Source organism: Lissotriton helveticus, chromosome 6 (genome assembly GCF_964261635.1).
Source record: "Lissotriton helveticus chromosome 6, aLisHel1.1, whole genome shotgun sequence".
Classification (NCBI taxonomy): Eukaryota; Metazoa; Chordata; class Amphibia; order Caudata; family Salamandridae; genus Lissotriton; species Lissotriton helveticus.
The window spans coordinates 424,038,678-424,062,679 of NC_136067.1; the positions used below are offsets into that span (position 1 = coordinate 424,038,678).

The 24,002-nt window shown below is 45.4% G+C and overlaps 1 protein-coding gene across 3 annotated transcripts in view; it reads right to left on the minus strand.

Annotated features, from left to right (window-relative positions):
• The window catches only part of ALLC (allantoicase), a 798,009-nt gene that overhangs the window by 511,231 nt on the left and 262,776 nt on the right, over nucleotides 1-24,002 (minus strand). For all 3 annotated transcript variants that reach the window (XM_078647862.1, XM_078647863.1, XM_078647864.1), the window contains exon 6: nucleotides 1,144-1,223. In XM_078647862.1, coding sequence (XP_078503988.1) covers nucleotides 1,144-1,223 — 80 coding nt within the window. The remainder of the gene's footprint in view (nucleotides 1-1,143; nucleotides 1,224-24,002) is intronic.

Sequence of the window (24,002 nt, forward strand, 5' to 3'; positions counted from 1 at the left end):
TCTGAAGCCTAAGTAGTTAGTGGTGAGACGGATCTCGAGAGGTAATTGAATCCACAGTTTGGGGGCCAGGAAGGAGAAAGATTTTCCTCCCATCTTGGCTTGCCTTATACGCGGGATAATAAGCAGGCCCTTCCCTTCAGAACAGAGGGAGCGAGGCGGTGTGTTTTTCACTAGCTTATCTGCGAGATAGACAGGGTCCATCTGGTTTATGCCTTTAAAGACAATACAACAGATTTTGAAATGTATTCTTTTGCGAACAGGCAGCCAGTGAAGCTTGCTCAACAGGGGGAGTGAGGGGGCACGATAAGGAGCGCTTGTTACCAGACGTGCAGCTGTATTCTGGACCACCTAAAGACCTTGCAAGGCTGATTCCTTATTGGCGATCAGCAGAGCATTGCTAAAATCCAAACGGCTGAGTACCAGAGCATGAACCAGGGTTTTGCGTGTGGATGCGGGTAAGAAGTGAAAAACCTTACAGAGGAGGTTAAGTGCGTGAAAGCAAGCTCTTTTTGTTGCATCTATGTGTTCATCCATGTTTAGATCTTTGTCCATTAGCACCCCTAAGTTTTTAACAACTTAGCACCCCTAAGTTTTTAACAACTGTATGCAAAGTCAATGACTTGTGGCATTATTCACAAAGCCATAACTGTTTATATGGTACCAGGCAATTGCTTGCAGTGGGAGTGCACAGTTACCTTAAAGATCAAAGAAAGGGGTTAGAGTACGGCTAGTGGATGGTCTGTCAGCCTAGTTACAAAATAGGCTGTTCCATAATAGTTATGGTAAAACATATGCCTCAATTATGGTAATTCCACCAACAATGGTTCAGATCAAGAATCTGCTGACCTTTATTTATGGCAGATTCTCCATTACCACCATCATCCAAATGAGGCAATAGGTAAGTTTCTTTACCTGTGCTTCCGCAGTTAACGCACTGCCAAGCCACATTCCTAGGCTTTGTATGGGGGGAGGTGGAGGTTGGGGGTAGTCCTAAACACCCTGGCCAATCAATGTTCATTTATGGGTTTAGTTTAGTTCCTAATACCATCACCTTTATTTGATCAAAGTAACTAATCCATCAGCAGATTAACAATACATTCTCATTCAACAACAAGTGTAATTACAAAATATATAAAACTGTACCTTATTGACAGTCTCAAGATCTTCTTCTGAGAAAGCAGTTCCCATTCTGTTGTTTCTTTCTGAAAACGTGGGTACCTCTCCTGCACAGAAATGGCAGAAAATTAGATCTTAGTAACATATTTCTCATCTGATCCCCCAAAAATAATTCTGTTCAGTCACAATTTCTACGTGAATATTCTGAGGTGCAGTGAGGGATTGACTTTTGCCAGTTCTCATTTCATCTCAGAATATTCATCTAAAGATGGTCCTAACGGACCGCTCCTCACTTCACTTAGTTTATTAATCTCTTTGTTATATGCACCACCAAACATCTTGCACTGTGGCCATACCAAGACATTTATCTTACGCAAAGAGTTGACAAATAGATATCTTGATGATATCAGATGCCTGCATGTTACAGGCTATGGATGTGTCTTCAAGCAGCCATCGGAGTGGAGCCCTGGTGTGGTGTCTTTAGGCCTGCTGGTGACAAGTCAACATAATTTACATTTGATAATACGTCTCTATTCCAATTTTGTGCGGGCACTAATTTCTGAGCTGATTGACTGGTAAGCTTATAAAATGCAGGGGTGCATGAGAATGCATGAGCTAATTGCTGACTAGGTTATTTCAGACACCACATACATTTTCTTTAAGTACCCTTCTCAATTAGAATAAATGCTAGATGTGCGGTCCAGAACCTGTTTAAGGTCGATGGGGAGGACGTTCCACAGACAAGAGGCGATAGATTGGAAAGAACGGCCACAAATCCTGGCGAGGGAGACCTTCGGAACAGGGATGAGAAGTTTAGAGGAGGATCTCAGAGTACATGGGGAATGTAGTGGGGAAATCTTAGTCCAATGTATGGAGCTCCAATCTTATTAAAAGCCTTAAAAACCAAAGTTAAAGCTTTAAATTGAATTCTCTTCTGAATAGGAAGCCAGTGTAGGGACGACAGCAAAGGGGATACATGAGTCCTAGGTGCTGCCAGAAAAATCTCCCTGCCCACTGAATTTTGGATCACCTGCAGGTAAGCAATTAGGTAGCTGGGAAGTCCCAGGTACAAAGAGTTAGCGTAGTCCAGGCGCGAGGTGACCAAGGCCTGGACAATGTTTTTTCGGTGAGGGACAGATAGCAGAGGCAAAAAATTCTGTAACATTCTTAAAATCCCAAAACAGGTCCCAGCAACAGATTGGATCTGGGGTTTCATAGAAAGCGTAGCATCCAATCTAACTCCGAGGTTCCTAACCCTGGTTACGGAAGAGCTAGGGGGAGATAGATTCTACGGCCACCAGCTAATCCAAGTCTCACAGGGGCAGTGGCTGAAAAAGATTATCTCGGATTTATCTGGATTACATTTCATCTGATTTTCCTTTAGCCACGAAAAAACCCCTGAGAGACAAGCATTGATTGCCACACCGTCAAACTCGGCCCCCTTGTCACACGTGAACAACTGGTTTACTTGTTATTGCTAGACCTCAAAGGAAAGCTCCTATCTTAATGTCGCCTGACTGTTGTAGCTCTTCTGACTTAATGGATGCAGATTAGTGCATCCTAGCCTAGATGTTGACGCTGCTTGCCAATACTATGGACCCGATTCACAAACGCCATTTTGACTACACAGAGTAATACTACTCCCACACTACAAAATGTAATTCGCAAACCTATAGTTGGAGACCTCCACCTCTCCTATGTTTGCTGTGTGGAGATCTCTGTACAGTAGCAAAATCTCTGCACAAATAGGTATACAATTTGGTAGTTTAAAAAAACTACACTATAAAAAGATTATAAATGCTCAAGTCTTACAGCTGCATTATTTACATTTCAAGAACCTAAACAGTCACTGGCATCCCTTTTTGAAGGCCCAAATATCAGTGGTTTGCCAGTGCAGCACCAAAGTTACACCACAATTAAGTGATATTTATTGCAGAGGATCCTGTACATGGCCAAAGGCATAGTACCCATATTTTTGAATGACAAAACATGCACGAAAAGCACGACAAATGCTAAGCAACACTTCGAATAAAAACGCTAAATTAACAAGTTCGTACAAAAGAGCTCACGTAAAATTAAAAAAAATATTTTACAGGTTTTACTAGTAACAGATTTATGCTCATTCGCCTCATATCCTACGAGCCAACTGGATGTCTTTTGGCATGATGGTAACCCTCTTGGCATGGATAGCGTACAGATTAGTGTCCTCAAACAGACCTACTAGGTAGACTTCGCTGGCTTCCTGCAGGGCGCCAATAGCTGCGCTCTGAAACCGTAAGTCAGTCTTGAAGTCCTGGGCAATTTCCCTCACCAGCCTTTGGAAGGGGACAGTACCAGGCCTGTAACGAGGGGGCTTTTTTACACCTCCGGTAGAGGGAGCACTCTTCCTTGCTGATTTGGTCGCCAGTTGCTTCCTGGGGGCTTACCCACCAGTGGATTTACGAGCAGTCTGCTTTGTTCTGGCCATGCCTTCTGTTGAAACTTTTCAGTTGACCAGTAACTGCTTCGAACCGTATTCCGTGAACTGCGTACCAATAATTGCCAAACCGCTAAATCCTTCTTCCGCACAAATACCATTCAGATCACTCTTCTCAGGACACATCCGCCTTCAGCTTAGCTCAGATACTGGTAGTTATTGTGGGAGGGACCATGGGGAGTAGTAGGAAAATAGGAAATAATTATTACTAATTACTACTGAATGAGAAGGGTTTAGGAACATTGAAGTAGACATTTGGAAGGGACATACAAAGCACTCCCCAAACGATTAAAACAATTACAATGTACTAAATACACTTCTAAGGTTACTACAGGACTACCAGTATCAAAACAAGCTCACATGTACTCCTGCCCAGCCTTAGAGAGAGTAAGTCTAACACCAAAAATGGCAGACACATGGCCATTCCCTGGTACCGCAACACATTCATATAGAAAGAAATGTTTAACTAATTTAATTAGTTCACAAATGAAAAATAAAATATATAGATAGCTTTATTTTTAAGTGATAATAAAGTAAACATAATTGATTATTTTTAACGAATGTGAGAACAATGTAACCTATTGTTTGAAATTCATATTTATAAAATAAATTAATACATTTAAATTCATTAAATTATTTAGTTATGTTGCCGTAAAAAAATATTTCATTAGTTCCAGGTTAATAATATATAAATTAAACTCAAGTACATTTATATTCAACAGTAAAATATATATTAAAAAAAAACTTTTCCTGTACTTTCCCATATGGAGATCTCCACAAATTTGAAAAGTTGTGAGTGGTATATTCTGTTGTAGAAGGCTCGTTGGAGGAGGTGGAGACATGTAAGTCTACACCTAGGTGTAATTATCTATTCGGAAATGATGAATAGCAAAAAAGTGGAACGTTACATATTTAGGTTTTGTAGTAAATATAAACATGTATATTAACCTTTGGGAATGGGACGCGTAGTGATTTCTCTTGAAAACGTATAATGCTGGCATTTGTTTAAACAGGCTTAAATATAGTATCTTTAAAAGTAGACGTGTCCCATGAGCCATGAATTATTGGACCTCCTTATCTGTAAGGTTCCACCTCATGGCCAATTCGGAAAGTGAGAGTATTTTTACGGAGCTACTAGAGAAATGAGCTTGCTGATAAGTTAAAAGAGCCCTAAACAGGTTGTTTCCTGCCCAAGCATTTGAGAATATTAAGTCCCTGGGATAAAATCACACATGAAAAAACACAGAATTAGCAAAGAATCATGTAATCTGAGATGGAATATTTTCATTCAGTGTGAATAACCAGATTTAATAAAGGACTCAATAAAAAAATAGTAAATGGATTTTTGCCTTGTAACCAAAACCTAATATAGGGTTTCTGACATATGCAAATAAAAATAAACACACAAATGATGTCTAGTTGTATCATTAAGATATGGAATCTTTGCTTTGTACAATGGACTAATGTCAGTATATGGAGCAATGCAATGTTTTTTTTGAGTGAAGTTGAAAGTTTTACAGGCGGCATCAGATTGTGTAGTGTACCAGATGCTGAAGTGGTGAAAGCTTTGCATTACTTAGTGTTATCAGTATCAAGATATGGATCATCATACTCAAAATGTTAATATGCTTCAAACCCATTAATAACTGTGCATATACATTCTGTGCACTTGCCCCCTGTTTCTACATTCTTATCCTGCCTCGCTACCATTACTCTCTGTGCTACTACTATTTACTATTATTATGAGTCGATCTGTGTAGGTAGCTAAGCTTGCCCAGTCGGCAAACGGTGTTAAACAAAACTCTGATCCAGCAATAGCTCTAGAGGCACTGAGTGCAGTCCTCTGGGTTGCCCTTGCTGTGTATTCCAGGCTTCTTAATGTTAGTGCTTTGACAATTTCCAACAACAAAATGTCAATGACAACCAAGAATAAGCTAGTAGTTGGCTTTTTGATTTGATAGTAGCACATACCATACCGCTGGTGTTTCAGGGACTATTCTGCACGTACAGAAGTATGGACAAGAGAAATAAGACATTGTTGATGATAGGTGCAGTTCGACTTTCCACATACCTCAGTCAGAAGTAACTGTGCGGGACTCGGGAGCCCTCACCTTGTTGGAACTTCAAGTCCTCCTGGTGGTGATGCGGAGTCATTTGGTGACTTGAGTCATTTGGTGACGACGTGGGAGAAGTTGTCTCTCTTTAATCCAGTATGATCTCTAAGCTATAATCGACCAAGGAGGATAAATAAGTTACTGAATTGAATTCACAGGTAACCCCCCCCCCTTTTTTTGCTGATGTTGGAACAGATAGGGGCATATAGACTGTTCTCTGACACTAATATGCCCCCTGTATGAATTATTTTAGGATTATTGAATTACTACTATCTTTCCGATCCTCTGATCCTACTTGAAGGCAAAAAAGGTAATTGAATTGGCCGTTTTTCTCCCCCCTTTTAAAATGTATCGTTAATCCAATTGACCTTGATAAAATCTGGTCTATGTATTAATTTGTCCCCCTGTAGGCTATAGAGTCACCAGCTTGTTGCGGTGGATTCTTGAAACACTTACACCAGTCAGGGTAAGTGATTAGAACTATTGGGCAATTTCTTGAGAAATAGTTAGGATTAGACGACAGAGTAAAATATGTATTTACTTTCTTTTGTAGGGACATCGATAATCCCCTGGTTGCCCCCATTGTCCTGATGAAGACTCGCACGGCCCAGGCATAATACACCGTATGGCCTTAAGACGAGTCGAAACGTTGACCGTTTATATATACATAACCTGGACCCGACCAATAGTCGTTACATTATTGTGCAAAATTTATGATTTATTGATGTACAATATATGAGATGTTTTCTTTAAATAATTTAGTGGTCAGGTTTTGCAGGATGGGTGATTGATGATCCGTTGCTGTGTTAGTAATTAATTTGAAAATTTGGTGTCACTACTTATTTGATTTCTTTCCCTCTCCAAACACATCCCCTCTTTCTGCACTCCTTTGCTTTGTTGCACGCTCCGTTGGGGCAACCGTTATGTAATGTTTTGTAGTAATGAATTATTGGGAATTAGTGTAATTGTGAAGCAATACATTAAAATATTGCTTTTCTTTTTGATACTGTTGTCTACTCGATGCCCTGATTTTTGATTTATTGCATTTTTTGTATAGAGCTGATTAATGTATACATGCTCCTTACTTAGTTGAATTTATGATCACTTACTGATGAACTCAGTGTATAAATTATAGAGGTCTTGGACCATTGTTTTCTAATAACGTGCTATACCCAGGTCCTGTACCTTTTTGGTTACCCCATTAATATAATGGCATGTTATGGCTAAGCATATAAGTTAACACCCTCCCCAAAACCGTGACTTTTCTTCAGTCCCAATTTTCTCTTCCATTACGAGACGAAATAGGGGGTGGTGTATGGCATCTAAAAATATGACATGTTTTTTCTAGGCGTCACAACATCGGATGTGGCACTACCCACCACCAGTGCCGGGGCCAGCAGCGCGGAGGGGTCCACTCTAGGGGCGGATGCGGCAGCGCTACAAGTGCCACCAGGAGGAGCTGAGGGGGATGGCTCAGCAGCGGCGGACGGTGGTAAGTTATTATACTCCTTACTTATTGACATTTTAGAGTAGGCTCGCAAAGGAGTGTATGATGTACTGTATAGTAGACAGTACACTAGTACAAGTACACTGTACTGTTAAGAACAGTTACTAATTTAGAACTACATTTTTGCCAATCACGGTGTAGACAGTCAACCTTGACTTAGTAATAGCATTAGCGGCGATAGTTCTCGGGTAAGCAATGGCCCCCTCTATTTCACTTCAACTCAGCTGGGAAACTTTTTTCGTGAAGGCAAGTCATATCAAATGATCTTGAGGGATGTGAAGAACGAAAAGGGAAAGAAGGGTGAAAGGAAGGACGAGTGAGTCGTAACATTTATGACTGTAAAGAATGATACGTGTTTTTGAATGCAGGCAGAGGTGGCTGATAGCAAGTCAAGACAGTGGTTTACCAAATAAAATGAAAAGGGTGTTAGTTGGTTGTTGAGAAAAAGTAGACTTGGTACAAGTTGAGACATTAAGAAGAATGATAGACGTTTACTTTGGAAGCCTGGATGGTATCTTCTTCTTCCTCATAGATAGCAGAGGTGTATGTATTAGAGCAGACGCTCAACGGATGCACAGCGTTACTTTGAACAGCATGTCCGTGCCAGAGTAGCAAAGCTGAGGAAATCCAAATACTGGAAGTTGTGATTGTCCATAAAATTTAAATACTCCCTTGACTAACAGTACAGTAGTTTACTTTGCAAGCACAGCATATATTGTGGATGTATTATATAGTTGACATTATATCAAGTCAAGTCCCTTCCTCCGGCAATTATGGGTACCACACTCACTCCCTATGTTAATAATTTTCTTTCAGCTGTGTCATGGGTGGACTATTGCTGTTTTTCACTCAATCTATCAAAACAAAGCACCTAAAGGCATCCATCATATAAGAAAAGATCATGTGATTGGCAGGATATATGATCAGAAATCAATAATCTTCATTTTCCTTTTGTAGTAGTCAAGGCCTGGGGGGGGCAGTGCGAAATATAAATTACATTGAGCAGTAGCCCTTGATGTAACCGAGTATGGCCAGTGCCACCCCTATAGAAAAGTAAGAGCTTCCTATCCCCACCTGTATATACTGCTTAAAGTAAAGCGAGTCTGCGTCATCATGGCTTGTGTCTGTTTTTCTTGGGTGCAAGCTGAGTGAGCTGGCATTATGCTGGCTACCACAAGTTCATGTACAAGTAATTTCTTTTGCAAAACAGGAGAACAAAAGAAGAAGACTGGTGTAGTCTTTGACTCTCTGACTATGTAGTAGTGAGTCCATAGTGCTGTCACTGTCAGTCTCTCCTCTCCTCCGAGTCCAAGCCCATTATTCTACCTCCCCAAAATGCTTATCTTACCTGTGATTCGTGTTTGAGAAGAGGGCTAGGCACAGGGCTGGCTGCATGGCAAATGGTGATTAAGGCTGGGTGTTGACTTGAATCCTGGATTGTTGAAATATCATCGTTGTGCTGGTAGTAGTAGTGGTACACACTGGCAGTAGCAGCATATGAAATAAAAGGAAATTAAACATTGAGTGGCCTGAGCGTAGCATTAGAAACAGTACGATAGATAGTACGGTAGAGAACAGTGCCATAAATTCTAGCCTAAGCAGTGCTAAAGTATTCAAAAGATAACTAAGTACTAGTTGCGTGGAGTATGGCTACTATAAGAAATAGTATTAAGGCAAAGGACAAAGCAACGTAAGCATTAAGCATTCGATTCTTCACGTGTAGGAGGAGGATGTTGTTGATGATCAATCCACGATGGTGCACATGAAACTCTGATTAGAATAATTTTTCTGTTGCTTTGACCTTATCCTCCCCAGAAAGTGTGTGGAATTTATTGTTTTCATTTAGTCACACCTCAATAAAAAACCACACAGCCCGGGGGAAGAGGGTTAGGGTTTGAAAATTGGATGGGAATGGGGGTTTTGGGGAAAGTTTTGTGGAGAGAGGAAAAAAAAACACAGCATGGACAAACAACAAATGAAGAATAACAAAACTTTGGATTCGAAGATATCCATCAATCTTTTAAGGGACATAAAGGAAGTACACTATTGCATGCATGAAGTTTTTTGCTAAATGGATGGTTAGGTTACTACAACTTACTAGTAACTATAAAGAAACAATTAGACAGTACAGGGCTGCAGTAATAATTATAATTACGCAATTTCACTTGCCTCTCTGCCCTCAGAGAGAATAAACACTTACAGTTATTAGTACATTAAATTAGTTTTAAAAATAGCAAATAAACTTATCAAATAGCTGGAGGGATGAATTTGAAGCAGAGAGCAAACAAACGCACAGAGTCACACTCGTAGAAGTTCAAGTTCACAACAATAACATTTAAAAGATAAGGAGAAGTTAAGAGGATACTGTAACTGTATGTTGTAGTTGTCCTGTTGAAATGAATTGGTGAAGTTGCATGCATCCAGCCATTCCTCTTATTCGCGGTACTCCTCCATTTCATCTGACGCTCCGTCGGTCAATCTTGGTCCCCAGACACACTGTCCACTGCCTGCCTGATGCGGAATTGCGGATCACTAATGGTAAGCCTGAGTTAATCGTTTGTTCCATGCCACAGGGTAAAAGCCGGCCTGTAATTGTTGATGGAAAAACAGGAAGTTATATTAAAACACCATGGTGAAAAAAATATAAGGTACGCTCTGTAGTGCAAAAACAATAACACTTTCAGTTTCAGAGGTGACAGTATTACATATAATCTTCATCATTTCGAAAGTGCGTACTCTGAGTCTCCTTTTCAAGGATAGTATTAATTACTGGTAACTATGGGCGATTTTTGCGGATCATGCCAAAACGCTCTCTGCAACTAGGCCCAAACCCCCCTTTCCCACCATGGATTTTCTTCAAACCACTTGCAATCAAAATTAGACCTTCCCATCAGTGCTCCCAGACCCCTCAACCCACCCCCAAAAAGCTAGAACACCCCCAAACAGACCCCCAAAAATATGCAATACTGGTATCCCTAAAACATGGCAAATCGCGCAGTTAACAAAAAATTGCTGTTTTCAGCACTTCCACTACTTCTATCCTCTTGAAACTTACCAGGACACTTGTTCCAGTGATTCCCAAGAATCTCAGCAAGGCCGAACAAAATCGATCCACTGGAAGGTGTACGACTACTTTTCACCCAAACACACGCGCCCGCAAAACACCAAAAAAGGCTGATGATCTATCCATCCCAGTGAGTGACTGTAAAGAAAATAGATATATTATTTAATCAATCATCATGGTATATTGGCAAACAGTAAGTCCAAGGACATTTTGCATATTGGAAAATGCAACGTACTGGCCCCTGCAGTTGAAGTACAATTTGAATTAAACAAGGTAAAAAAAAACAGGGTAGACTTGAGTTACATTTAGTGTGTACAAGATTAAATAATAACAGAAGACATATGATTCATTTCATGCACAACAAACAAACAGCAATTACTTTCATCATAGACAGACAGCCATTGCTGTCCACTGCATGCCATCTTCTTCTCATTATTCATTACCTGTTCCACTTTTTGTCTGCATCTTCTTCTGAAAGTGAGGGCCCACAGGGCAGCCTCTCCTGTCAATTTCAGAAGTAACTGTCAGCAATCAGCAAGCATGTAGTCAGTAATTCCAGTCCCATTTGAGGGGACTCTTCTACAAAGACAAAGTTTCTTTATTCTGCGTAATCCAGCCATCTGCCTTGAGGGAAATGGATAGGGGGAGTCTGGAGGAGGAGGATAGAGGAGCATGATTGAGTTGTGAACTTGTGAACCTCACAAATGCAGACTGCGGCACCTGGAAATCAATAAGGAAATAAGATGAAGACAGTGCTGCTGATGGACTTGTTGTGATTAGGTGATTAGAGTTTTGTTGTGGTAAAAGTTGCCAAACAAAGAAAGACACACAGGAATAAAAGTGAATAAGGACGAAAAAAAAGAAATCATTTTCAGGCCTCGGTGTCAGGGAAGTAGTGCTCGTCCTCAAACTCTAAGAATTGAGACGGGAGTAGGTTAGCTAACAGAGAAGAACTTCCGTCACCTAAGTCGGTGTCCTCTTCTTCCTGCGTGCATGCACGTATTTTGTAATCTGGTGGTTTGAAGTGCTGATTCATCTTGATCAGTGTTAACCTCTCCACATTTTTGGATGAGATGCGGATAATTTTTGAAGTTACAATGGCACCAGCAGCACTGAAAACATGTTCAGAAGACACCCTTGCGAGTGGGCAAGACAAATAATTTAGAGCCAGGTTGGTGATTAGTCACCATAGAGGCCTTTTCCTATACCAATACAGCAATGGGTTCTGATTCACAAAGACCTCTGTTGGGTCATCCAGATAGGCCTGCACCATCGACTCAAGGTTCTCCAGGGTTGCTCCACTTTGCATATCATCTGTGGCCTTTGCATCACTGGAACGAGCAAACCATTGATGAGTTAGCCAATCCGCTTCCGACAATATTATGGCTGGGCCTGGTGCAGGTGAGGATGATGATACGGTTGCTGGTGTCGTTAACGGCTGAGAAGGAAAGTGACTCCATTCGGCCACAGATTCAGAAGTGGAACTTGACGCCGGATGGCCTGCTGATTCAGTAGTACTTCTGCCGGCTCCTTCAATGTTCTGCCGCTCTTTTTCGAACCGAGTGGCTGACAGAGCTAGCCAATGTTTGTAAGTTGAAACATCTGCTTTATTAAAAGGAATGAATGCTTTGCTGGCCACGGCCTTTTTGTACCGTGGTTCCAGAATAGTGGCACAAATGTAATGTTGTTCTGTATGTGTGTTTTTAAGCCTTTCATTGGCAACTAGGTGGCTTAATAACCTCTCCGCCAACTGATATGCGTCTTGCTTTTCAGCATCATCTCGGAACGTTGAAGACACCGCCTTCAGTTGGTGCTCCTGCATACGCAACAATGGGATAGCTTTGCCCAAAGAACAGTCCTCCCTGCTGACTTCACGCGTTAAGACCTCAAAAGGAGGAAGCATGTCTGTCAGGCTTGCAACTAGCTTCCATTCCTCCAACTCTAGCCTCATGTCTTTCATAGTAGAACCCAGTTCATAAACATACTCATTGATTATCCCCCACTGCTCAGACAGACGCTCAAGCATGTAAAAGGTTGAGTTCCAACGTGTTGCCACCTCCTGGATGAGTCCTTTGACTGTCAGTCTACGTTCATGTTGAATGCTCCTCAGCTGCTTCCGGGCCTTAAAAGAATGGCTGAAATGTGGTCAGTAACTTGATGACTGTGTTTTCGTTTTTCAAGAAATCTTGCATCACAATGTTAATACTGTGCGCCAAAAACGGCACTCTGATATAGCCACCATCCTGCATGGCCTTAACTATATTACTGCCATTATCCGTGGAAACATAACCAACTATGCGATTTCTTGGATGCAGCCATTCATAGACCTTCCTGTCAAACTCCTCGAAAAGGTTCGGTTTAGTATGAGTTTTCTCCATGCCAAACATGGCTACTGTTGCATGTTTCCGAGTAGCTTGAAAAACTATGTCCGTGTCAACTCCTGCTTTTAACTTGTCTGTAACCCCTGCAAAAGGGACCCAGTGTGCAGTGATGCACATGTAATCAAGGGCTTGGCAACTGGTCCACATGTCTGTTGTCAGGTGGATAGTGTGAACAGCACTCTTCTGAATAGCTGTGCCAATCACCTCTGCACATCTTGATGTAGTGCTGGAACAGCAACTCTGGCAAAATAGGACCGGCTAGGAACCTTCCATGTAGGGCAGACTGTTGCCACAAATTCTAGAAAACTCACCCCTTCCACGAAAGAAAAAGGGAGAAGGTCCAGCGCTAGCATTTTAGCCAGCTTTGCGTTATACAGACGTGCCGTTGGGTGGTTGCGTTCAAGTGGCGCATCTGACCAAAACATGCATGGGCTGCACCATTTTACGTGATGATGATGATGCAGATTTCTTCAAACCAGTTAGGCTCATTGATGTACTTTTTCGCATTGGTGTCTCTCCGAGACTCTTAGTGTACCTGATACATATTGCAGGGTGTGGGCTCTACCGCTGCAGTGCTGCTGCCAGGGGTACTGGGTGTACCAGAAAAAATGTCTAGCGCTTCTTCACTTCCCCCCTGCATGATCAGCCCCTCGTCATCATTAGATGCAATATGAATGGATACATTTGGATTTGTTGTACTTTTGGCTCCCTGGATCTTCTTTAGGTGCGCCTCCCAAATGATAGTGTGCTGTTTTTGGAGATGACCTCTCTGGCCTCCGGTACCATAGTTGGTACCAAGCTTACCCCGACTAACTACAGTTTTACAAATCGAACAAACGACCATGTTTTCCGCCTTTTGGCTAACACCAAAGAAGTCCCAAACTGGGGACTGGAAATGTCTGCTGGTGGTGGAGGTGCTACTTTCAGTTTCAATGCCAGATGAAGTGGAGGATGGGAGTGGCTGAATTTGACTCTGTTGTGCACTAACAGCACCATTACTTGAGGAAATGGAGGTCGAGCAGGATGGAGGTCCCTGCCGGCCCTTCTGAAGAGAAAATATGGAAGCTGTAGGTCGTGTTGGTGTAGCAGTTAACTGCGTTGGTGGTGGTACCAGTGCCACGCCGCCCACATCCGGCTCAGCAGCAATTCGGGATAGGGTTAAAATGTCTGTCTGCTGCAAGCCCGCCGTGGCTGGAGTGACGTCTGTGATGGCTGGGTCGTCGTCAGACTGTTCATCAGCAGCATACACCACTTCTTGCTCGTCGTCATCATCAGCCATAAGTGAAAGCCTTGCGGGAACCTTCCTTTTAGGCTTAGCTACCTTTGTCGGCTCATGGCGTGCTTCACTCTCAAACTGCATTGGTGGGTTCCAATCAACATCAAGATCATCAGAAGGAAGGGGGCTTGAAGAAGAACTTGTAGTAGTAGCCCTCCTTGACCTTTTTCTTGCTGGGGATCTGGAAGACAATGGATCATCATCAGGAGGAGTGGCTTCCTCGGATGATACCTCTTCTTCAATCTCGATTTCCTGATGTGCCCCTATTTCTGGAGAAACAAGCATTGTGGGCAGTTGTGCCACTCCATGCGCCTCTACTTGCGCCTCTCCATGCGCCACTTCATGCGCCTCTCCTTGCGCCTCTCCATGCGCCTCTCTTTGCACCTCTCCTTGCGCCTCTACTTACGCCTCTCTTTGCGCATGTACTTGCGCTTGTACTAGTTGCACCTGTGGTTGTCGTTGTGGCTGTGGTGGTTGAACACTCATCAGCTGAGTTACACCCTGCGTTGATTGGGTGCTACTTTCTTGCGATGAGCCTACATCACTGGTCGATGGTGATTGAGCAATGACAGTAGCTTCCTCTGCAGCACTCATGGGCTTGGACCTAACCTTGCGTGGTGGCACTGAGCCTAATGAAGCGGAGGTGCTCCTCCCAGCTTGGTCCCTTGCGGACCCCGCTGCTGCAGGCGTTTTTTTTTTTCCTGAAAAAAGTGTCTGTGGGCACACCAGTCTCCTTGGTAAGTGGTGCCACTTGCTTCTTCTGCTCCTTCTTACTGGCAGTAGCACTGGCAACTTTCTTTGTAGAGGAGCTACGGCCACCTTTCTTTGGGCCCATCTTCTTCAGATGTCAGAGCAGCAGGCCGCAGTTGCACGAGTTGCAGAGTTGTCTGTGGCCACACGTGACGTTGTGCTGCAAACACCGCTGCAGGACTTCTTCCTGGCACTGGTGGTTCTCTTGTGCACCTAAAAGCAAAGGAAGCCAGAGAAACATCAGTTAAACACCCCAAAAAGTCATAAACACGCAAAAATCACCACAATTTAATGCCATCCATGCCCTCAATGATGTTTAAATTCAAGACACCCCACAGAAAGACTATGTCCAGGGATCACTGAGTACCCCTGGGCATAATGGTTGAAAGAAAGGCAAACAGGGTGCAGGCCTGAGCACACTGCCTGGCTTCAAAATGGCCCCTTGACCCCCACCACATGGCCAGGCCCTGCCTGGACCAGGCCTCAAAACGGCCCCCACCCACATGGTCAGGCCCCAACAGCACCCAAAAAGTCGAAAAACACACAAAAATCACCACAATCCAATGCCATCCATGCCCTCAATGATGTTTAAATTCAAGACACCCCACAGAAAGACTAGGTCCATGGACCACCGAGTACCCCTGGGCATAATGGTTGAAAGCAAGGCAAACTGGGTGCAGGCCTGAGCAGACTGCCTGGCTTCAAAATGCCCCCTTGACACCCACCACATGGCCAGGCCCTGCCTGGACCAGGCCTCAAAATGGCCCCCACCCACATGGTCAGGCCCCAACAGCACCCAAAAAGTCAAAAAACACACAAAAATCACCACAATCCAAAGCCATCCATGCCCTCAATGATGTTTAAATTCAAGACACCCCACAGAAAGACTAAATCAATGGACCACTGAGTACCCCTGGGCATAATGGTTGAAAGCAGGGCAAACTGGGTGCAGGCCTGAGCAGACTGCCTGGCTTCAAAATGGCCCCTTGACCCCCACCACATGGCCAGACCCTGCCTGGACCAGGCCTCAAAATGGCCCCCACCCACATGGTCAGGCCCCAACAGCACCCAAAAAGTCGAAAAACACACAAAAATCACCACACTCCAATGCCATCCATGCCCTCAATGATGTTTAAATTCAAGACACCCCACAGAAAGACTAGGTCCATGCACTACTCACTACCCCTGGGACTACTGGCTAGTGAGGCTTTACAGGCACCCCCAAATAAAAATAAAAAACAACATATAACAGTGAGCTAAAATTCCATGACATAAATGAGATTTAAGTAAAAAAAAATAATCACAGAAACAGTTGTATCATGCACCCATGGCTAACCCTGGGCCTACTGGATACTGTGGCTACCCACAATATATATAAGTTGTGAAAAAAGTTTTAAAATTGTAGTTGCAGCAACTGCAATGCCCCAAACAAACAACACCAACTTACTTGTAAAATCTCAAATCCAAAAGTGATCCAAACTCCAAAGTCCAAAAAGTCCTCAAATACAAATATCCAGCAGCAGCCACAAAAAGTAATCCTTCCAGCTCAAGATCCAAATCAAAAGTGACCAGGACATGGACAAAGTACTGGGAGGAGCCTGCTGGACAGGAACAGGAAGATGGAGACTCTGGGGTACTTCCTTCCCCCCCCCCCCAAAAAATGGACTCCTTGCACCAAAAAGTGCAGCCAAATGTCAATCTGAGGAGTTATTCTGATCAAAATCATCATTTTCAGATGGTTTATGCTGTCTGCGGTGGATGTCTTGTGCAGAATTGCAATTTTTGCAAGTTCGTGAAAGCGAGCTGTTCAAATCTCCCGCCGGAAGTCAGCTGCGCGCCACATCTACGTGTTCGGCATTGTTTACTCGCGGGCCCTTATGACGTACTCGCGTTGTCAAACTCTCGCTGTGCATGATGGCGGGCCGCGATGACGTAATCGTGGTCGAAAAACTCTCGCGCGAGCACGCAGCAAGATCCAAAATGGTGCAGCACACGCAAACGGGGAGAAAAACAACTCGGTGAACACAGAATCATGGTAAGTCAACGCCGCACGCGCGATATTGTATTTTTCAAGCGCGACCAAGCAAAAAAATCCGCCAACTTGCGAGTTTACGGATTTTTGGGCAAATTCGCGGGATTCGAAGGCCGCGAAATTGCCAAAAATCCGCAAATTCCGCGAACGGAGCGCATTTTGCGCCCACGCTTAACTTGGATTATCATCAGAGGAGCAGGCCCGCTGTAGTGCCGTGTGCACCTGCCTGGGAGGAAGAATTTGCCTCAGTATCTTCACTCCATTCCCCACCCCCCACTCCATCGCTGGAGGAACCAGAGACCTACTCTGCATAGAGGAGCAGCTGAAAACCTCTGATAGCTGCGGAGGCCCGACCTCACGTGAGGGCTCTATGACAGCTTTGTCCAACCCGCTTGGGCCAATGACAGAAAACTCACCTGAATCAGCTGCTTTCACTCCAGCACCGGTGGTAGGGATAGGCTCAGTAACTCTGATTGCTCCAATCCTGTAAGGTGTGGGTAACATTGATTTCGGGCCAGTTGGCCCTGGGAGAATTTGCTGCTAGTTAGTGCTGGCTTTAAAAATAGAGTCATAGTGGACTCTTGAGACTCAGAATATTAGTGGGGCTTACCCTGGATGCTGTCTTTAGTGAATGGGGAACAACTACTAATGCTAGAACAAAGAAATTAGTGGGATCTGGAGAACCGTCTAACAAAACAATAGAGCTCTCACCATGAGGTGACCGTGTATTGTTTTTTTTAACTGATTTTTATTATTTACAAAACGAGCCCAGGTCTCAAATGCAACAAGACATGATTACACAATAATGCACATGTTAAACCCTTGTGCGCTGCGGGAGAATTAATTAGCAGGAGGGGTTTGTAAGGCCTCTGGCCGTCCTCCGCACACACCCACCGTGACGTATGACGGCCGGGGGCTGTCCTAAGCACCGAAGGGGTGAATCCAGTCATCAGATGGCCGGGGCTACCCTCCCTAGGGTGACTCTGTTGGTAGCAGTAAAAATAAAAGACTTCACTTTTTTCATAAAAGTGAGCATTTGGCTGTACAATGACTTATTGCTGCTGTGGTACGCATTTTGAGTTGTGTGCCTGTGCTCTCTCCCCTGTATCCACACCTCCCCCCGGGGAAGCCTTGGACCATTTTACTACTGAGAGTCAAGTCCAGAAGGGACACTTGGCTTTGTTGCTCAGAATCCATAGTAGGTTGGGTCTCGGGAAAGAACGATTTAAAGGCCTCAACCCACACGGTTAGACCCAGTATCCCCTGCTTTCCCCGTGGCCCTCTGAAACAGGTTCTGACATTCTACATTTTTACAAATTGAAGTAGAATTTTTATTGAGATGTGTTTGTGACTTTGTAACTGTTTAGGTACTTCTAAATGCTTTCCACATTTTCTTAAGTTAAGCCTGTCTGCTCAATGCAATAGCTACCATGGGTTGAGCTCAGGTTTCATTTACTGAAACCTTTTATGAACTTAACAAGAACACAGCCCTTATTACTTGTGTTGGACAACTATCTAGCCAACTATTAAGCCACTTTCTCAGATTGGTGTTTAGCAGTGAGAGCCAGAACATGTGTTTAGCCGTACCATGCAGCAATTAAGTTGGAAAATAAAATTCCCTAAATTTACTATAGGCAAAAATAGATTTTAGTTTTTTAATTGACATCTGGTCTTTGATTGGGTCTTTTTGATTTTAGTAAATTATGTTTGATTCCAATGTTTGAACCTTGTAAAAATCTACAGGAACATGGAATTGGATCTGGCTACATTGACAACTCTCAAAGTGCTGGATATGAAGCTCCTGTGCACTCCAACTAATAACCAATTTCTCACATTATGGTTTTCATTTTGGACTTAACCGGGTACATACCTCGACATGGAAATTATAAATGAATGAGTGAGATTGGATGTCCATTTAAAAAATGCATTGCTTCATTTCATCAATATTACCATTCCACAGGAGGAGCTTAGCGCGCACCCAAGATGGTCGCGTGAGCTCAGAGCTCCCGGACCTTCGCCACCTCCATCGACTATCCTGCATCTAATCCTGATTTGGACGACGGGCTTCTGTGGTCGTGAACCTGCTGATCATTTATCCGTTGGCGGATTTCGCTTTGGTCTCCGGGAACCTGAGATATGGCTTTTTGAATATTTCCGGCCTGCTCCATGGCACTGCCCCGGGCTTGCCTACTCTGCCAGCCAGGTAGTAATTGAATAACAACGGCCTGCGTTAACCTCCCTTGCCCGGTCTCCTACTTTCGGTTTCGATTTTGATGAGCCTACGTCATTGACCTTGCCTTGGTCGCCCGGGCTGCTTGCTTCACTCATTTATTCGCAACATCGCTTGGAGATCTGGACTTTCTTGCTCTTTGCCTAGTGACTGGTCCTCACTTTATTCCTTGAGCTTCTGCGGGCACATCGAGTGTAGCCATTTTTACTAGGTCTCAGACTACCCTCCGGGGCACACGACCTAAGATGGCCACCAAGCCTGAAGCGGAGAGGCGCAAGACCAGACCGGCAGCTCGAGGAGGTTCTGTCCAATCCAACGTCATGGACCGATATACCCTCACTAAGAGCTCTCCGAGCGGAATGGCTAAACCCCCGGCCGGTATTGAGGACGAATCCCTGCTGGGTGATGACCCGTCGTTGAAAGACGTCATGTGCGCCATTGCTGGGATGAAGGCCGCGATGGGACAACAGTATGAGGCCCTAACCCACAAGCTGGACACTGTTGCCATAGATGTCAATCTAATCAGGGCGGATCTTGCAAAAACCAACGAAAAGGTCAAGTCTCTCGACCTGAAGACTACTAGTCTCATCGCCGACGTCTCTGACCTACAGACGGAGGTCGGTAATCTGAGATCCGCCCGTGACTATCTCTCCCGTCGCTTGGACGATTTTGAGGGCCGAGCACGACGGAACAACGTCCGACTGGTCGGTGTCCCGGAGAAGACGGAATCGTTAGCTGTGGACCTACTGGTGGAGGACCTTGTCCTAAATCATTTAGCGCCCAAGGGCCTGAGCAAGTTCTTTGCAGTAGAACGGGCCCACCGTGTCCCGGGTGGCCCGCCCAAGCTGGGTGCCTCTCCGCGCCCCATCATTGCGCGGATTTTCAACTTTCGTGACAGGGATGTGATACTGCAGGCTTCCCGCACGTCAGGCCCCACGGAATATGAGAACGCTGCGGTCAGCTTTTATCCGGACTTCACCCAACAAGTCCAGAAGCAGCGGCTAGGATTTCAAGGAGTGAAGAAGAGACTGAGAGACAGGGACATGAAATATGCCATTCTTTTCCCGGCTAGATTGCGTATCGTCCACAATGATAGAACATTTTTCTTTGACCATCCTGAAGCGGCTAATGACTGGTTGGACTCGCTACCTACGGGACGAGGGCGGTTTGAACAATCGGAACCTTCCGGTGGAGCGGAGGGCGGCCCGACGGAGCAGGAATAGGGAGCGACATCGGCTCCCGGACCAACGTTTTGACTTTCGGCAATGGTTCGATGCTATACTGATAATGATTGCAACTCCATTGTCTTACTGGGGTGTGGGTGAGGGGCGGGTGTGACTTCCTCCTCTGGGGTTCTTTTCGTAGATTAGTTGTATGTTAGGGCGACAGGCACGCTGTGAGTTGGGGTGGCTTTTGAGTCTAACGCAGGGGTGCGGGGTGGGGGGTATGATGTTGTTTTGGGGGGTTGGGAAGTTCAGGGATGTGTTTCTTTGTTTTTTTCAAGGCATAATGCTGATGATCTTCTGTGTTGTGGTGTCGCGGCTGGCGTGGGGGGAGACTTGGGGTGGACTCTGGGATGGGGGTAGGGGACTACGGATACTGTGTTGGAACGTCAATGGTTTGGGAGACAGAATTAAACGGGGAGTGGTCTTGCAATTACTGAGACGCTTGTTCCCTGATGTGGTTTTGCTTCAGGAGACGCACTTGCTGGGTAATACGTGCCACGCCATGAATAGGCGTGGCTATCGTCTCATTGCACACTCAGGTTTCACTTCTGGCTCCAGAGGGGTGGGCATTCTAATCCGGACCTCCCTCCCCCTCGCTGTTGACGACATTATACTTGATGATAGAGGGCGGTACGCCGCCATTGTGGGGCGTTGGGAGGGTAGGGTGGTTACACTGTTTTCTGTTTACATACCCCCAGGTCTTCAAACTACGACCTATGTGGATTTGGGAAGTGTGATTCTGGGAGTCCCTGAGGGTTTGCTTGTGGTAGGGGGAGACTTTAATTCAGTAGTATCTGGGATGTGTGATCGTTACCCTCCCCGAGTTCTCGCTAAGTTCCAATCCTGGCTTGGGGACTTCATGGAGGCGCTGGGGCTGACCGATTGTTGGCGATTACATCATCCTGGGCAACAACAGTATACCTTTCACTCTGGGGCCCACGGCAGCCTTTCGAGATTGGATTATGTTTTGATGCCCTCCTCCCAGACTTCCCGTATAGGGGAGGTGAAACATCTTGCCAGGGGTATTTCGGATCATTCCCCACTGTGATTGGTTGTGAACCCACATGGGGGATCGGAGGGTCGAGTGGCCCCGATCAATTCATGGTACCTCCGTGATCCCAAGATTAGAGCAGAACTACTTAAGACAATTGATCACTACTTTGCCGAAAATGTGGGGTCAGTATCCTCTTCTGTCTCCCTGTGGGAGGCGTACAAAACTGTAATTCGGGGGCAGGCCCTCTCGTCGATTGGCACTGTTAAGAGATGTAGACCAGAGGAGGTTGTTCGTCTTGAGACTGAAATTACCGTTCTTGAGGGAGAGTTGGATGCTGGAGTCTCCCCTGAGAGGCTTCATCTGTTGGACCTGAAACAACATGAGTACAGAGCTCTGGTGACTGATGCAGCGAAGGAGATGAGTCGTGAACAGCAGGGACGTCTGTATGATGTGGGAGATAAGGCTGGGAAGTTGCTTGCTTGGTTGGATAGGAGAGAATGCGCAAGTCGAGTGGTTCCTGTTATAGCTGACGCGAATGGTGAAAATATCAGGGACCCTGCTGGGATTGTTGAGAGGTTCGCCGATTATTTCCGGGTGGTGTACTCCCCTGTGTCCGATAGACCGGAGCAGGACTCCCACATGCTTTTATGCGATATCTCGCTACCATGTTTGTCTGAATCTGAGCGGGACCTGCTGGAGGCTCCGCCTACGGCGGATGAAGTTGCGACCGCTATCCGTTCGATTCGCTCCGGGAAGGCCTCGGGCCCTAATGGACTCCCTATAGAACTCTACAAGCTTCGTCCGGATGTATTGGCACCGTATATGCGCTCTATGTTTTTGGAATCACTGGCGGAAGGATTTCTTCCTCCTGACCAGAGATTGGCTTCCATAGTGGTTATACATAAAGAGGGTAAGCCACGTGACCGCTGTGAATCGTACAGGCCTATTTCCCTAATAAATGCTGAACCCAAGATCCTGGACAAAGTTCTTGCTAATCATCTGGTGGCTGTTATAGGCGATCTGGTTCATCCGGACCAGTCCGGATTTATACCACATCGAAATACGGCACTTAATCTTCGCCGCTTGCAAGGAGTCCTCGCGCGAGCCGGGACATTGAGAGAGTCGGCCATCTTGGCGTCTTTGGACGCCACCATGGCGTTTGACACGATTGAATGGCCCTATCTTTGGGCGGTCCTCTCCAAATTCGGGTTTGGGCCCACCTTTATCCGCTGGGTTCGATTGCTTTATGCTGATCCCTTAGCCCAGGTGGTGGTGAATGGACGCGTCTCGGCCTCCTTTGTTTTCGGTAGAGGTACGCGCCAGGGCTGTCCTCTGTCCCCACTCTTGTTTGCCCTTGCTTTAGAGCCACTGGCGGCTTGGCTGCGATGGGAACCATCCATGAAGGGTATTCGATGGTCTTCGGACTTTGAAGACCGTGTATCTTTGTATGCAGATTACATCCTTTTGTACCTCACATCGCCCCGACAGTCGTTAATCGTCCTTTTTGACGTTTTGACTTCTTTCCGTAAAAATTCCGGCTTAGTTATAAATTGGTCTAAATCTTGCGTTTATGTTCTCTCCGGTGACGCTCCCCTCCTGCCCTGTGATTGTCCTATTCCGGTGGTACTAGATGGTTTCAAATATCTGGGAATTTTTGTCACCTTGGACCCCACACTTCGGTATGAGCGCAATCTGTTGCCCCCTCTCAGACGCCTTCGGGCGGCTGTCGGGACTTGGAGCAAGCTCCCCCTTTCTCCCTTGGGACGAGCTGCGTTGTTTAAGATGATGTCGCTCCCCCGATTCCTTTATGTGCTTCAAAACACGCTTGATGTAGTGCCAGCGGAATATTTTCGTGAGATTGAGAGTCTACAGCGGCAATTGTTATGGGGGGGCCGTCCTCGCATCGCCCTCTCGAAGCTTACACTCCCTTGGTACGATGGCGGCATCGCTCTCCCGGACATTCGTCGCTATTATTGGGCCTCTCAATTGGGGGCCATCAACCATGGCACCTACACTCCCCCACTAAACCCGGCTTTTGCGATGGACAGATGGTTGCTGTGCGGTGGGGACTACAATAGGGCTCTATATGCGAAATCAGCTGGTGACACTCTTACGGGCCCCACCAAAACAGCAGTGTAGGTGTGGCGTAGAGCTACGGCAGCCACGGGATGGGCCGATAGGCCGACCCGGGCTACCCCACTATATGCTTCGGATAAATTGGGTTCCCTTTGGCAATCGAAGGGATTTGATCGGTGGGACATGATCGGGATCAGTAGGGTAGATGACGTATGGATCAAGGGCAGGGTCAAGACGTTTGAGGAATTGAAAGTTGAGTATGGGCTGAATGATAAGGAATTCTTCAGATATGCGCAAGTCCGGCATGCGGTCTTGTCTGTTTTTCCACTAGGCTCGGACGTGCCAGAGGCATCCCCGCTCGAGGATCGGATTCTGGATGGTCACGTTCCTGATAGCACGATCTCGCTAATTTATAAAAAGTTGATCAATACCAGGACTGATCTACTAGATAGTCTTCAAGGGTTGTGGACCGGAGATGGTCTGGAACTCGATGATGAGGACTGGCAGTCCGCTATTTCTTCCCCGAAGGAAGTAGCTATCCCGGCACGTCTTCGGTTCGTCCAACTGAAAATTCTGCATAGGGTGTATGTGACCGGCCCACGTCTGGTTCGTATGGGATTTTCGATGGATGGCTTGTGCAGGCGTGGATGCGGTATGGTGGCTACGTTCCTTCATATTATCTGGGAATGCCCTGCTGTGATACGTTATTGGAACCGCGTGCATGAAGTAATGAGTGAGGTCACGGGAGTGCGCTGAATGC